At 47.1% G+C, this 16,081-nt stretch overlaps 1 protein-coding gene across 1 annotated transcript; it reads right to left on the reverse strand.

Annotated features, from left to right (window-relative positions):
• Nucleotides 1-2,323: 2,323 nt before the first annotated feature.
• LOC125630199 (zona pellucida sperm-binding protein 4-like) lies at nt 2,324-15,822 on the reverse strand. The gene is made up of 12 exons (XM_048835812.1): nt 15,615-15,822; nt 12,812-12,930; nt 11,412-11,511; nt 10,953-11,108; nt 7,399-7,586; nt 6,867-6,964; nt 5,925-6,052; nt 5,104-5,293; nt 4,874-5,021; nt 4,216-4,294; nt 3,450-3,563; nt 2,324-2,472 (listed from the first exon to the last, which is right to left on the reverse strand). The coding sequence occupies exons 1-12, from the start codon at nt 15,820-15,822 to the stop codon at nt 2,324-2,326; spliced, it is 1,677 nt and encodes a 558-aa protein (XP_048691769.1).
• Nucleotides 15,823-16,081: the final 259 nt, after the last annotated feature.

Here is a 16,081-nt window from a genome sequence, read left to right on the forward strand (position 1 = left end):
GAGGGGGGATTTGATAGCTACTTTCAACTATGTGAAAGGGAGTTCCAAAGAGGATGGATCTAGACTGTTCTCAGTGGTAGAAGAGGACAGAACAAGGAGTAATGGTCTCAAGTTGCAGTGGGGGAGGTTTAGGTTGGATATTAGGAAAAGCTTTTTCACTAGGAGGGTGGTGAAACACTGGAATGCATTACCTAGGGAGGTGGTGGAATCTCCTTCCTTAGAAGTTTTTAAGGTCAGGCTTGACAAAGCCCTGGCTGGGATGATTTAATTGGGGATTGGTCCTGCTTTGAGCAGGGGGTTGGACTAGATGACCTCCTGAGGTCCCTTCCAACCCTGATATTCTATGAAAGCCTTAACTCTGAACTATAAGCATCAGCCTGTCACCTAAATGCAGAGTTATGTTAAGACAAACAGCTGAAGATGCATAAAAGTCTAAAACCTCTAATAGCACCAGTGCCTGGGTAGTTTGGCATATACAGAGGCAACCTTGAGGAGAGAGGTTCTATATAAGTTCCTAGCCCAATAGGGGGCTAGAAGAGGCAAGCATTCTGCAATTCAAGTTTCTAGGACCTCCCCTTTCACTCTGAAAATGGGCCATAAGAGCCAATTTTAAATATGATCTTCATGCTTTGAGTCAGACTAGAAGTCAATAATTGCTGTAGCATTTTAGTCTAAAACTAATACTATTGGATAAAAGTTAACTCCCCAGTAGCATTAGTATCATTAGACTGAAGGCTAATCTCAGGGGTCAGTGTCATTAGCTACATCAGTGCTCAAGCCAGCCAAGGATAAAATGAAGATCTGCCTGATCAGCTGCAGACAGCATCTCATTTTGGTGAGCTAATGGGTTGATCTTTGGTCATTACTATCCCTTTTCCCTTTCCTATTCTGAACTTATAGCCCTAGGGAGAAAAGTGCTTTACTTCTATTGAGCTAGTCAGGTAACAGGTCATAGCAGGAGGACTATGATAGCCCTGGTGACAGATATGAACACAGGCACCCCATTATCTTGAGGTAGTCCAGATGAAAGCTTGCATAATATGCACAGCCCTTTGTATCAATATAGCCTGTGTATTTTTTGGTGGTCCTGAAATCACCAGGGGATGAAAATGCAAAAGTCTGGCTATGCTGATCCCCTACAGCAGTCAGTCTTCAAAGACGGGGTACAAGGGAGGAAGCGGTTTTTACTCATGTTCAGGAGGCTGAAAAAGAAATTTGGACTTATGAAGTCTGAATTTATGTAGACTGAGCATCTTCCCTTTGATTCAACAGATGGGCAGGGCATTTGGGCCTAGGGCCCTCCCTCTTGGCTTGTGCCAACTGAGTCCTATAAGGCTGATTGACCTACACCCTATGAAACAAATATACTTTGCAGCAAACTTTTTTAATATTGAACAAACATCTGTACTGAGATGCCAGCACTTCTAAGTTACCATGCTGCACTAAGACACTGTTCAGAACCCTCCTAGAGGGAGAGGGCAGACAGCAGCCTTTAGACAGACTGGCATGCTGAGGCTCAGTGATCTACAGCCTAAAACCCCTGCCCTGAGAGGTGAAACCTACAAACCCAAAACCTGCCTGAGCAGCGGAGGCTGGTGGTCAAAGGGGCAGTTGGCCCATAGCTAGGACAGCTGGCACTAATTAAGAGCTCAAGCTTTCCTCTCCCCACCCCCCTTACCACTCTAGAGTGCAGGCTTCACTTCCTCCATGCACAGACCCAGGCTGTTTCTTCCAAGCTTGCACAGCTCGGTTCTAACCTGTCCTTGGATAGCACAGCTGGCTTTTCCTGAAGGGGTACCTGGGTGAAGAGGGAGCTGTTGGTCCTCTCAGTTGGAGTGTATAAAGCTCACTATTTACTGAGCAACCAAGGAGTCTGACAGCAACTTAGACTAAGTCAAACATGTCTAATTGGTGGGCAGGAGGGGGTGGGAAGACAGAAAATCTTCAGTGTAAGGACAAGGGACAAGATGAAAACTGAGTATGAGACTTCTTGTTCCAGCTTGTGACAGACACTATGTCAAGCTCTTTGTACAGTTCCATTCCAGCTGCCACAGAGGCAGACATGTTTATTTTGCTCTATATCCCTGCAGATGTTTGAAAGCCCCCTGAGCATGCAGGTATGCTAGGGAGTGCTGACAGTGTAGCATGCTGCACCCTAAATATGCCCATGTTATGTGCACTAATACAGAGGCTACAATTCAGTGGAAAGACCAGCACTTCTGCTGTAAGGGACACTGGTAACTTCACACAGGGCCAAACATGAAGGACCCTCTTTCTCCCCCCAGTAAGAACTAGATCCAAGTCACAGGTCCTTCATATACTTTTATTCAGAGGTTATATTCTTTTGTTTTAGTGTTTGTCTTTGCCAATACTTTACTCCAACAAAAACCAGAGCAATAGCACCAGCTCCTACTGCAACCATCATCATTTGCTCCCATTCCTGGGACAGGAGATCTCTAGTCCATTGGGAGCCTGTGAGAAGGAATGTATGGTCAAGCAACAGTTCAGGCAAAGGTGATCTATGAATAATCCACCACTTAATGGTGACTAGGTTCCTACTCTATTTCCATTGCTGGAAGTGCATGGGTACAGTGTTGCAGTTAGTTTAATCTGTACTTCTAACTTCCAGATTCTAGTGGCTATAAGATATGTTAATGCTAGGTAAGTTATAAGACAGAAGGGGGCTAACTTAACATTGTAGAGATCAGTTTGCAAGCTCCTTAGCTATTGCACTGCTCTCAACTCCCCCAAAGCTGTTTTAATAGACATTGTCCCAGTTTGCTAGTCCCACCCAAGGAGGGGCTGATGTGGACCCTCAGATTTAAGGTCACCAGTTCCTTCCCTAGGGCACAAAGGGAGGGGACCCCTAGCAACTGCAGGCTTCTGAAGCTCCTCCCTACTGTGCATCCAGAGTCCCATTTCTCCTGGGCTGGAAGTGATTTAGTTGGGGTTGGTCCTGCTTTGAGCAGGGGGTTGGTCTAGATGACCTGAGGTCTCTTCCAGCCCTAGTCTAGGATTCTATGAAATTGCAGGCAGTCAGAGTTAGCAGAAAGGGATGGAAAGCTATGTTACTCAGGAGGCCAACACTCCACTGGTGAACCCCAAACCCTATCCTGGTTGTTCCATGAAGACATCATGGTTTGTCATATTGACACTCAGGCTTTTGTTCTACTCTAGGAGTCAACCAGTTCTAAGCCAAGTAGAATCCAGGTCCTAGTTTTCCCCTACAGCACTTGTCTTCCAAGCTGGATGATGAGCAGGTTTATTTAAAAGCCTGCAGTAAGAATGGGAGGTCCAGTAATTATGTCCCCAAAGAAAAGGGGGACCACCATTTTAGTGGTACAATCCTCCACTCATCCCCAAAGTCATACCCCAATTCTAGGGGAGTGTTGCACTACAGTAGAACCATTGAATATGCTGGGACAACCAGCACCACCTCCATTTACTACCTTTCTGTTCAAGGGTCTGATCCACTTCAGTGTTCTGGAAGTCCACAGGTCCTTCTGTGGTCACCAAGTACCTTGGAGCATTTTCTGAGGCCTGCTTCTCAGGTGCTCTTCTTGCTGTTTGGAGACAAGGAGACATTAGTACCAGAGTGTGGTGGTTTTCATCCTTATTAGGAAGGCCCTGTACACCCCCATCCTACTCTAGGTCTCAGTCCTTGCCTCCCCCATCCTGTTCCTCACCTATGCAGGTTTTCCTATGTAGCCCATGTCTAGGGCATGGCTTCCAGTGTTTGTTCAGACCATTACTCAGTCATCCTCAAAACCCATCACTGCAACACCAAAAATGAGCCTCCAAATATTCCCCATTGTCAAGTAGCTCTTGTGTATCGTTTTAGTATCTCTGGGGTAGAGAGCCTTTTAGAGTGCCATGCCAAAACTGATTAAGTGAGCTGTGTCAGATTTAGCCTTAACCTCTCCTGAAGCTCCTCACTTTGGAGGGAGATCAGTTATACTCCTGAGAGTACCCATAGATACCCCATCCTTCCAGGTGACCTTGGCATCTCTCCTTGGACCCAGTACAATCAGTCTTTCCTACTCCCTAGGGAAAGTTAAAGCCATGTTGCTCAACTAAGAGTTATTTCCAGCCCACAGAAAGTATGACCTTGGGAAATAAGGGCACAAGACCTTTGAAGCCCTCCATCCTCAAAAAGATGTTTGTGCAAGCATTGTGCCTCTGGCCCCATCCTGAAGTTAGGTATATAGCTCTTACCTCTTGTCATGGTGCAGAGAGTTTTGCAGGATTCCATTGCAGATGGGACACATGCTGAAGCACTGCAGTGAAAGTAGACCTGTAAGGGAAGATGCAAGAGGTAGACTGAAGAAAACCTCTGAACTTGTAGCTAGTAACCATAAAATTATGGTTTTGCAAAGTATTATTTCATCAAGTAAGCAGCCAAGTCTCCCCAATCTCCCCTGGGAGACCCAGAACTGACTGAAGGGGTGGGGAAGTAAAGACTGTTAAGTGTTTAACATTAGAGGGGTTGGAACAGCAAGGTATCTGGATCCAAATAGTTCAGTGTAAGGAGTGAAGGAGACTGGCTGCTAAAAAAGGAGTCCTAGCTTGTTGCTAATTAGGACATCTGGATAGGTGGAAGCCACCAAAGCCACTTGGAATTTCTGTTCAGAGCTTGGTAGACCTTGCAGTGCTGGAAAGGAGGTGCAGGCCCAAGACTAATGCTGCAAGGCCAGTCAGGCTCCTTCCTAAATCATAATTCTGTAGTGTTTTCAGTGTGTGTGGGGGGTTGTGCCATTAATAGATTGAACATGATTCTACCAAGTTTTAACTCAGTATGGGGATCTTTCCAAGCATGACCAACAAGCCTGACACAGGATCTGAAACAAGGCATTTTGAACTACATAAGACTTACTGGTCCACTAAGTGCCTTCTGGGAGGCAAGATCCACAAAGGTAAAGGTGTTGATGATGAAGCGCTGGTAGTGTGATGGGAATTGCAGCCCTGAAGCAGCTCCCACAGGGATGAGCTTTGTTTGGTAGTTGTCACCTGTGTATGGACACCTGAGAAAGGCAAGCTGCAGTGAGACAGGAGCCCACTAGTAGCCTTCCACAGCCCCATACATTTCCTGAACCAGTCACTTACCCATCCACTAGAATGGGCCACTGTGGCTGCTGCATGGGATTAGTGCTTGGGGTGGCCCAGCATTGGTGCAGAACCAAAGCTAGGTTTGGGTCTGTTCTTTGCAGGATTCGGACCTCCATGTAGACTGGATCCCGCAGAAGTTTAATCACAGGATAGTCACTGTTGACATAGTATCTACTATACTGTTGGTCTGTAGGATGAGAGTTACAGTCTTAAGCAAGAGTGAGATCAGGACATAATGGAGAACTGTCTCTTTAGGGTCCACTGTGGTAAGTCTTGGTTCTATAAAGACTTGGATATGGGGAGCTTTGCACAGGAATTCCCATTGCAGATCAGACCAGTGCTCAAACTAATTCAGAATCCTGTCTGACAGCAACTAATACTATTCCATAGCTATCCACAACTGAGGCATCTATTTTCCCCATAAGGAAAAGACTCCAGTAAACTGAGGAAGAGGGGACATTTTACAGTCAGGAAAGAGCCTGCTATTGCAGGTTCTTCTGTGAGCTGCAATGACTTGGACATCAGTTGATCACAAAACCATGCTAGTTCTTTGGATCTTCAGACCCTGGGAAAACTGCTAGTAACATTACCCTGGACTTGCATCTCCCTGTTCTATGTACTTAATGTTGCCACTTCAGGGCTCTAAGACTTAAGTAGCAGCTCCCTGTAGGAACCACCAATCTCCTATGACATTGAGAACTTGTTTTTCCATCCCCCACCTCCAATCTGGTTGTTGGCAATGGGAGTTCTCCAGAAAGAGTACCCAGGCATGGTGGGCTCCAAGCATTTTAGCCTCTGCTAAGGTAGATGTCACTTACCTGTGGCAATCCTCAGCTCCAGAGTGAGGGGGCCATACTGAGTGACTGGTGGAGGTGGTGGCAAGGTGAAGACCTGCACATTGAGTGGAAGGAAGTCCCCAGTGGAGTAGCTGCAGCTGACATGTAGCCTGGTGTGCACAGGAAGAGTCAAATGAGTGTTCTATTCCCCTTAGCAGCCAGCTAGTTCCATGCTGTGCAGTGCATCTCCCTGTCCCATGAGGGAGCCACCTGACCACCATCAACTAGTCATGTATAGAAAGAGATTCACAAGCAATTTCAGGAGTCTCTTCTAAGGTAGAAGAGTTACAGCTACAAGGGAGATCAAATGCATCAGGAGATATGGGGAGGTTTTCAAGTCCTAGTCCCTCCTCCTGTGCCATAGTTTTAGTCATCCTGTCAGGTGAGACAAGCTACTTGGTCATCCCAAGCCCATCCCAGCAGCCAGTCAGCTGAATACACTAGGGTGTTGATCCTGTTCTCCCAACTCTCCCCATATTCCCCACCCCAGAGTCTGCCTTAGGCCAACTCTATACACAAAGGTTTGATGTAACTCCAGGCATTAATTTAGACTAGTACAGTTATACTGGAATTCCCCCCATAGATGTTTATTCCTGTCCAAAAGTGGCTTCTGTTAAGCTTGTTACTTGGGAAGGATTTAAGTTGACTTGTAAAGACTGTGTCCATATAGGGTTCCCCCAAACCCTGTATTCAGGGGATTGGTAGTAGCCCTCTGCAGAGAAATGCAGATGGCAGTGTTGTGGCTAGGAAGTCCCTTCTTAAACATGCAGGCAGATCCACTCCACCTGCAGATTTCTGCCCTTCAGAACAATATTAGCAGAGTCTTGTCAGGTTAGCAGTGCTCCTGACCACCACCAGAAGGTCAGAGGAATCTAGAACATCCTTCCCATACAGGCCTCCCTAGAGCTTAACACACACAAGTACCTGAAGGTGCTGTCCCGGGTGATAGACCCTGTGCTCCAGCTTCTCACATCCCTGTCTGCCACAAGCTGATTCTCATACACACCCTGGTCTCCAGCTCCCTGTACAGAAAAGGGATTAGCATTAATCATTGCAAGGACTCCAGAAGGGTATGGTCCCAAATTGGAAGAACTTGGCATTCTTGAGTATCCAGCTCTGCCTTTTGGCTCTTGCCTAAAGCAAGAGAGATACAGAGTTAGTGATGAGTGGCCTGAGCCACTGAGCCAGAAATAAGGGGTGATTTGCTCCCCTGGATGTTCATTTAGAGGGAAAGCAGAGGCATTCCCTTAGTGGCTACTTCTCATTCACCCAGACACTCCTTCCTAGGTGTCCACCTCTTCAACCTTTTCTACCAGAATTTCTAATAGCCATGAAATTTATTGAAGAAACAAACTAGTTTATCCCACTCAGACCCTGACAAGCAGCAGCAAAGACCACCCCCCAGCAGAGAAGAGAAGTCATGGAAGGCCATCTCCCTTTCCTGCTGCCCTCTTACCTGGAAAGTAGTTCCACAAGCAGAGAGTGGGAATCTGTACAGAACGAAGGCATTACTCTTGGCCACAGGGATACAGCTACTGCCATGCCCACTGACCAGATGCACAGAGTCCAGGATCAGTGGTGGCAAAGTCACATCTCTAGAGACTGCTATGGAGAACTGGCCATCAGTTGTACACTGTGCTGTCACTGAAAGACATGCAGCAGAAAGACTTGGTTAGACTCTATACAGAGAATGCTGCCATCTTGTCCCTCAGCAAGCCTCTCTTCAAACAGATTTGCTCCCTGTAGCACCCAGCAGAGCCAACCTTAGCTTTCCCAAGTCAGATGGGGCCCAAAAACAGAGGGAGAGTCTTTGCTCTTTAAATATTGATCCCTTTCAGTTGGGAAAGGATGCAAACTAGTCATCCAACAATGGCCTCTTTCTGCAGTAGGTGTTGGGAGAATAAGTATGATGGTCCTTCAGAGCAGCGATTGTGTTTATAGTTATACACCTCCCCATCTTAACTGAGGCCTGTGGAAGATATGCACCAAACTCACTCACCTTGGATTTTTTGTATTCTTGTCATCTTGCTAATCATGTGACACCTACAGGCATGCCTAATGCACAGTGGTGTGATGGTGGCAGGTTTACTTTGGGAGGAGGGGAACAGTTTTGCAGACCCACCCAAAGTTACCAAGGCCAGCTCCAATGCTATCATTTCCAGCCCTTCCCAAGGTTTTATTAGTGATGAGATTTAATTCTGCCTCCTTCCCATGAGGGGATGGAACCAGCCAGGAGTTTTAGACAAGTCTCACTAGGTTTAGGATCTGACATTTACAAGCCTGACCCTGGCTGTGTAGAGATAGTTTAAGGCAGCAAACTATCAAGGAATGCCTGCTAGGAGTTTGGCCACTCAGCCAGGCCCTCCAAAGTTAATTGGGAAAGTTCACCAGCAGCAACAGTTATGAAAGTCAGCAAGGCATGGATTATGGTCTGAGACTTTAAGTGTGGAGGAAGGACAGCTCTGTGCCCTTTGATGGTGTTTGCTTGCAAGAGACCTAGCATTTCATCCAGATTTGTGCTGGAAATGGCCCAGCTTGATGATCACTTTAGATAAGCTATTACCAGCAGAAGAGTGTGGTGGGAGGAGGTATTGTTTCATGGTCTCTGTGTATATATAATGTCTTCTGCAGTTTCCACAGTATGCATCCAATGCAGTGAGCTGTAGCTCACGAAAGCTCATGCTCAAATAAATTGAGCAGTCTAAGGTGCCACAAGTACTCCTTTTCTTTTTGTGAATACAGACTAACACGGCTGTTACATGAACCAGGGCAAGACACGTTTCAGAGTACCATTCTGGGGCCCTGGTCTGAGACTGGCCCCTGGATATGCCCACTGCTGCTGCACCCTAGAAGGAAATAAGCACCTGGGAATTTTTACTTTTGGAAAAAACCTCAGGCACCAAGTGTCATTAGGTGCCCAAAGGGCTCAGTGGACATTGTCGATTGCAGTGGGGGACTTCAGTGCCTATGTTGTTCCACCCTTAGTGTTTCAATTCTTGAACACAAGCCATCAGACCACATCTGGGTGTTTGAGACAGCTATCCCAATTTAGCATGGGATACAATTCTACATGTGAAGTTAATCCCCTTCTCCAGTTTAATGGAGAATCAAAAGTTGGGCAAGGAATTGGTTAAAGGGGAAGCTACAACAAGTTATGCTGAAAGGTGAACTGCCAAGCCAGAGGCTAGTTAGTAGTGGAGTTCCTCAAAGACTGGTTTTGGATCAGTCTTAAGACATCTAATAGTAACCTTGGCACAAGAAATGGGAGTGTACTAATAAAATTTGTAGATGACAAAGTTGAGAGGTATTGCCCATGTGGAGGAGGACTGGAATATCCTACAAGAAGATTTGGACAAACTCAAACTGGAGGAATAGGATGAAATTTAATAGTCCCTAACTTCTGCTTTGCATTAACAAGAATTTTTGCTATAAGCTATGGACTTATCACTTGGAAGTGACAAAGGTGAAGACCCCCAGGTGTGTTAGTCAGCCTGTTCTTGACCATGAGCTGCCAATGTGACGTGGTTGTGAAAAAAGCTAATGCAATCCTAGGATGCATCAGGTAAGTATTTCTAGTAGAGAGAGGGAAGTTATTGCCATTATACAAGGCACTAGTGAGGCCCTCATCTGGAATACTGTGGCAGTTATGGTCTCCCATGTTTAAGTCTAACTGGTCATCCTAGAAACCCTTCTCTGTACCTGTTCCAGAGGAATGGAAAACCTGCCTTGAGAGGAGACTTGTTAGGCTAAATAAGCAAATTCCTTAAAACAAAGGCTGAGGGGAGATGAATGTATTTATAGAGAGCAATCGGAGTATAACAGGGAGAGACAGTTGAGTTACACAAGTTAAGGCCAGATGTTGGCAAAACAGTGTATATAAACTGTCTATCAACCAGTTTAGATGGTATTAGGCAAAGGTTTCTAATTTTCAGAAGAGGGACGATTTGGAACAGCCTTCCAAAGGGAGTAGTGCAGGGGGAACCCAACCCTAACTGCCTGTAAGACCGAGCTTGATAGAAATTTATCAAAGGGAATGGTATGATGCCTACCTACAATGGCCTAAAAATTTGCCAATAGCAATTGCAGATGTTCTACCTCCAACAGCTGGAGGTGGAACACTAGATGGAAGGGCATGTGACCCACACTGGGTTATGTGGGTTGCATACGATACCACCTCTATGGCAATGAGGCTGTCACATGGGCTGCAGCTCTGTGCAGATTGGGCTGCAAGCAGTTCATGGGTCACAGGTTTAGTGGATCTACCCACATGTGCTTGATCTAACTCAGTGGTTCTCAAACTGAATCACAACCCCCATTTTAATAGGTCACCAGGGCTAGTGTTAGACTTTCTGGGGCCCAGGGGTGAAGCCTGAGCCCTACCACCCAGGGCAGGAAGCAGCTAGGTGGCAGGGCTCAGGTTATAGGCCCCCTGCTAGGAGCTGAAGCCCTTGGGCTTTGGCCTTTGCCCCCATGTCCAGGTTGATGGGCTCAGGCTTCTGTTCCCCTCCTGGGGTCTTGTAGTAATTTTCATTGTCAAAAAGGGGGTTGCAGTACATGAAGTTTGAAACCCCCCTAGTCTGATTGCCATGTGGTGTCAGGAAGGAATTTTCCCTGCATCAGCTTGGCAGAGGTCCTAAGGGTTTTTAAACTGTCTGCAGCACAGAGCATGGGCACTTGCTGGTTTAAATTAATGTAAATGATGGATTCTGGGGAACCTGAAGTCTTTAAATTAAGATTTGAAGACTTCAGCAACTCAGCCAGAGGTTATGGATCTATTACAGAGTGGGGTGGGCAGGTTTGTGCCCTGTGATGTACAGGAAGTCAGACTAGATGATCATGATGGTCCCTTCTGGCCCTAAACTTTGAGATGGTGCTAGCCAAATTCCAGTGGAACAGTCTCATGGTAGCTCCAGCTCTGAAGGTAGCATTCCCAACTACACTAGACACCTGGTTAAGATGCTCAGATTCCACTTGGTCACTCCAAGATACACCTTTAGGATTCCAACCCACCTGTGTTGCCATAGTAACAAGGAGCAACAGGGTCACCAAGGCTATAGCAGCAGCCTTTCCCTTCACATTCTTCCTGAGACACAGGTGGTGTGGCACAAGGCAGCCTGTCTGGGTGCAGAACAGCTGTGCACACGCTAGTGCTTGGAGCATCTAGAGCTGGAGAGAGGAGAAATGTTAGTTCAAGTCAAATGAACCCTGCTCCACTTGGAGCCATATAGCAGAGTGCCTGTCTCTTCTAGGCACTGTGGCAGCCCATGTTCACTATGCATCAGTCTGGCCTCCCATGTATTCTAGGCTTTTGAGGCACCACAGCCACTTGAGTCTCTAAAGAGCACCCAACACCAAGTGATGTGGCAAACCAGCACACTAAGGTACATAGTGTTTCTTCCCCCTGCCACCCCACCCCAGAACAGCAGCCAGTACAGTTTCAGGCTGGGACATTGGAACCTAAAATTGTACCTGGCAGGTGGATTGGGCATCTCAGTTCTTCTTCATGGAAAGATACTTCCCCAGTGTCATCTATTCCTTTAATTCGGATAGTCATGAGGAAATAACCATTCTGCAGAAAGAGCGGGTGGAAACCAAACCAAGGTGATTAGAGCTTCTCCACCCCTCCTCCTGTTCCTAAGAAAGGAAGAGTATTCCCCCCACTCCATCACAAGTTAACCAACCATACTCCTTCAATGGGTGGACTAATGGGGACCACACCAAAGCCCATTCTGAGCAGAGTGGCTTTCAGACCCAGGATTTTGAGGACCTGGAACATGTTATGGAGAGTGCTTAGCCATCCAGAAGCATCTTCCATTTCTCAGTGACATACCAGGTCAAGTTTGTGAACTCTGGCTCCTAAAGCTGCCTCAGGTGGCATTATACCCTCAGCTGAGGCGAGACAATTAGTTTGATGGTCTGAACATTTCACCTGGAGATGGACCCCAAGTCTGTGTTCAAGTCCAGAATCTTGAGTACTTTGAGCTGTTGGTTAGCTGTGATTGATAAGTCATAGTATTGGGTCTTTCCACCCCCACATTTCCCCCCCAACCCCCACCCAAGAACCCAAACTGGGGAGCACACAAACTTTCAACTCAGCTGCTCCAAGTTGTGGTATACAACCTTGTAGTTCTTTAAAAAAAAAAGGACAGGGGAGCCTTCTTGCCTACTGCAGGAGTAGCTTACATGTTGGGTCCAGTTCTCATCTGGCTTCTGTCACAGAGACTCCATTATGGAGTATATCTAATTTTTGTAGATGGGAAAGGACAAGCAGGCTCTGTGTTAATTCAGAGTCACTGCTCCCTCCCATAGACTTCAGGTGCAAGTAAAGTCTCATTTATACTGTGGAATTTAAGTCAAGAGTGATGGTTGACATTAGCCAACATGCAAACACACTTCAGAAACAGGGCATTTGTTTGTATTTTGAACCACTCCTTAATAGGAAGGAGTCTCATGCAACTGAAGAAATTTTTTTAGCTTATTAAAAAAGTGTTACCACCAACTCTTACAAGTGAGGAGTAAAATTCTAGTTATAATGACTTCACACTTGTTTCCTCATTGACTGCAATGGTCTCTAGAGAGTGAACAATAGCAAGGTACAGGACACCTTAAATGGGAGAAGGAAGCTTGCCAAGTCTTGGAGAAGCTTAACTTGAAGACACTAGCAGTCTGGATTGAGAGAAAGCTCCCTCCTTTTCTAGTAGGAAAGGTTTTCCTTTGGTTTTAAGCCTCCATTTGGGATTGTTGGATTGCAGCCACATTCTCTCCCCCCCCCCCCCAACTAAATACTGTTCCTAATAGCCAGAAAACAAGATCTCCAGGTAACAGTTGTGCATCCCTTTGCTATTCCTTGCAGACAGAAGTGGCCCTACCTTCTTGATGAAGAAACACCCAGCGTAAGGAGCAGTGACAATCATTGAACCATCCTGTTTCTGAGAGATGAGGACACCACATGTAGAGTTGGACAGAGGATGAGGCAGTCCTTCCAAATCTAGGAAGGAAGGCTAGAGTCAGCAGACAATAGAGAATCCTGTGGGACAAACATATCCCAACAGCTGAGCTACCCAGAACTGCTCAGTGATGAAATAGGAAGGGTCCAACATGTATGGATCAATCTATCCAATTATTGAAATATATGGAAGAGAAAAAGTTGTACTACCCCTCACAGAGGTTTGTTTCAGTAAGTAGCCCTACAGCAGTGGTTCTCAAAGTTTTGTACTGGTGACCCCTTTCATGTAGCAAGCCTCTGAGTGCAACCCCCCCTTATAAATTAAAAGCCACTTTATATATTTAACACCATTATAAATGGTGGAGGCAAAGCAGAGTTTGGGGTGGAGGCTGACTGCTCACAACCACCCCATGTAATAACCTCACAACCCCCTGAGGAGGGCCCAACCCCCAGTTTGAGAACCCCTGACCTACAGAGAGCAAATTCTTCAATACTAACCCTAAGTAAAGAAAGGGTTCAGTGCCCTTATGCATTCCAGCCCATGCAAGCTCATAAGCTATATGTAAGGGGACTGTTGCCCCCTTACTAACATTCCGTGGGGGTGTTTTGGTTGGCTAGCTCCAGTACTAGAAGGGGAAGGGTTGATGGGAAGCCAGGAACCTGAGACTGATAGTCCCCCAGGAATAATAGGGATTGGCCAGTGCTCCAGGTCAGCCTGAATGACAAGGTGGGCAGACTACTCAGGGAGTCAGGAGGCGAGGCGAGGCGGGTCCCATCCTCTGTGTGAGCTGGAATTGCCTGGGTCAGACAGAATGGGGACAAGCTAAGGAGAAAGCAGGGGCCCAAGCTAAGCTGGGGAGCAGAGCTGTGCCAGAGCAGCAGCCCCTATCCTGGGAGCAGAGCTGCAGCCCCAAAGCCAGGGGCACAGCCCAGAGAGAGCAGACTTGCCCTGGGAGCAGAGCTGCAGCAACCAGAGCCAGAGGGGGCCAAAGAAACAGCCCAGGGAGCTGGAGGCAGAGCAGCAGCAGTGCAGAGACAGAGTGGTGCAGCTGGGGCTGGAGCAGGGTGCAGTGAGCAGCTGGGGAGACAGAGGGGGACCCTGGGCAGCGGGCCCAGCACAGGGAGATGCCTCAGCCAAGAGGCTCTGCAGGCCAGGCTTGGATCGTAACCCCGACAGGGCAGGGGCAACACTGGGAAGAAGGGTCCTGCCACTTAGAGCCTGAGAGCGTGACGCCACCACCAGAGCAAGTGTCCAACCCACAGCATCCCTGCAGCACAGCCAGGGCCTGGGAAGAAGGCCTGGGACTTACAAGGGACAGACTGAACTGCCCTGACATTCCAGAGACATTGTTTGTGATGATCCCTGCCACAGAGCGGGGTGATGTGTTTCCTTTAACCTTTCCCATTTCCCCTTATTCTTTTTAAGATTAATTGTTGATTAAATAACTTGCATTTGCTTTAACTTGTATGTAATGGTCAGGGAAGTGCCCAATGCAGAGAGAGTAGCCCGGAGTGGGGACACCCTAGCCCCTGTCCTAGGTGACCACAGCAGGGTTGGGGGTCAAGCCCCCCAGGAATCCTAGGCCCAGCCTTGTTGGGGTTACGAGGACTCTGCCAGACAGGAGAGTGGAAGGGGGAGTCCTCAAGGGCAGGGAGGCCACTGGGTAAAGGAAGTGGGAGAGAGGACTCAGATCCTTTCGCTAGCCCACCTCACCAGGGTAGTGCAGAAGCCAGGAAAGTTCCCCACGAGAGTGGGACTATTCCCCCACTTACATATAGAATAGCTATAGCTGCAGTTCTAGTCCAAGAATACCAGACTCCACCCACTTGTGATCAAACAGGAAATCTTTGGAGAGAGCCAGGGCTTAGTGATTAAGCACAGAGCAAGAATCTGGAGGAGCTTCTTAATGCTCATGCCAGGTTGGCTACACCCCTCCCCTGCAACTGTTACCTTAGGCAAGTCACTTTGCTGCTCAGCTTTTCAATGCATACATCTGTAACATGGTGCTAATACCCTTTGAAATAGTGCAGTACAGTTCAGGTTTGTAGAAGCAGTTAGCATAGAAGCACCACAGGACTTGACATGGTAGGCAGCTTGGCTTATGCTCTTTTAGGAGCAAGAGCCTCAAATGTATTAAACAAACAAGGAGTCTGGCAGCACCTTAAAAACTAAGATTTGGGCATAAGCTTTCATGGGTAAAAAAGGCCACTTCTTCAGATGCAGTAGTATTAAGTCACCAGGACACACCTACAAGGTATGTGTGTGTGGGGGGGGAGAGAATAGAGTACAACCCCTCAAAGGCAACAGCAATAGGACAAAATACTCCACAGCCTTGCACCTGTGCATCATGGGCTTGAATGCTCTTTGCAGCAGATCTCCAATGGAGTAACAGGGAAGTCAGGGCAGCAAGTGTAAAATGCTAGCTACCCTTTTGAGTTTATGGGCCAGAGCCTCAGCTGGTCTAAGACAGATCATTTGAGTTTAGCAGAATTATACCACTTTACATCAGTGGAGGAGCTAGCCTGCTTTTCTGTTGGTTTGGTTTTCCACACCCACCTTGCACACATACAAACACTTCTACACAGGGCAGATGCCTTGGGGAACCCAGGGGACTGCACTAAAGGGAGGAAGTAAGAGTAAAGCTCCCTCAACTTTACACTTTTATTCACCCAGCTTTATCTTCTAGCCAGATAAGAGGCTGTCTCATTCCATGTAATTCACTTACCCAGAGCACTCAGAAGGGAAATCATCTCAGGATGGTTTTCAGGAAGGGTTAACTGCAAGCTCTTCCAGCCACAATCTAGTAGGCTATGGTCCCATACTAATACTGCATCTTTAAAGACATTCGGAGCCCCCCAGGCTAAAGAAAGGCAGCTACAAAATATCCAAACTAGATTACCCCAAGAAGTCCCTTGCTGCTTTATTACTCCCATCCTGCTGTCTACCTAGTAGCTCCTAAGGCACCCTCTCCCTGGGGAGCACTCTTATACCCTTAACTGAGCTGCAATTGGGCAGAACAAAGATGCATTTCTGACTCCAGGTGAGACTGCTATGCACCCCTGAGGAGGGCAGCCCAAAATCAATTCACACCTTGCACTCCCTCTCCTGTTTAAATTGTGACAGCACCTGCTCCACATTTAGCCCCTTTTATTTGTTCTGAAGTGACTTTTTAAAATGCAGCTATATTTGCTG

The sequence above is a fragment of the Caretta caretta genome, chromosome 1 (genome assembly GCF_965140235.1).
Source record: "Caretta caretta isolate rCarCar2 chromosome 1, rCarCar1.hap1, whole genome shotgun sequence".
NCBI lineage: Eukaryota > Metazoa > Chordata > Testudines > Cheloniidae > Caretta > Caretta caretta.

Bases quoted from the DNA above. Each gene is read 5' to 3' on its own strand.
- LOC125630199 (XM_048835812.1), bottom strand. From the start codon at position 15,822: ATGGGAGTAATAAAGCAGCAAGGGACTTCTTGGGGTAATCTAGTTTGG. The intron at 11,512-12,811 runs GTAGGGCCACTT...CTCTTTCTGCAG, and splicing joins GGTGTTTCTTCATCAAGAAG to AATGGTTATTTCCTCATGAC. The intron at 4,295-4,873 runs GTAAGTCTTATG...CTTCCCTTACAG, and splicing joins AGAAGGCACTTAGTGGACCA to GTCTACTTTCACTGCAGTGC.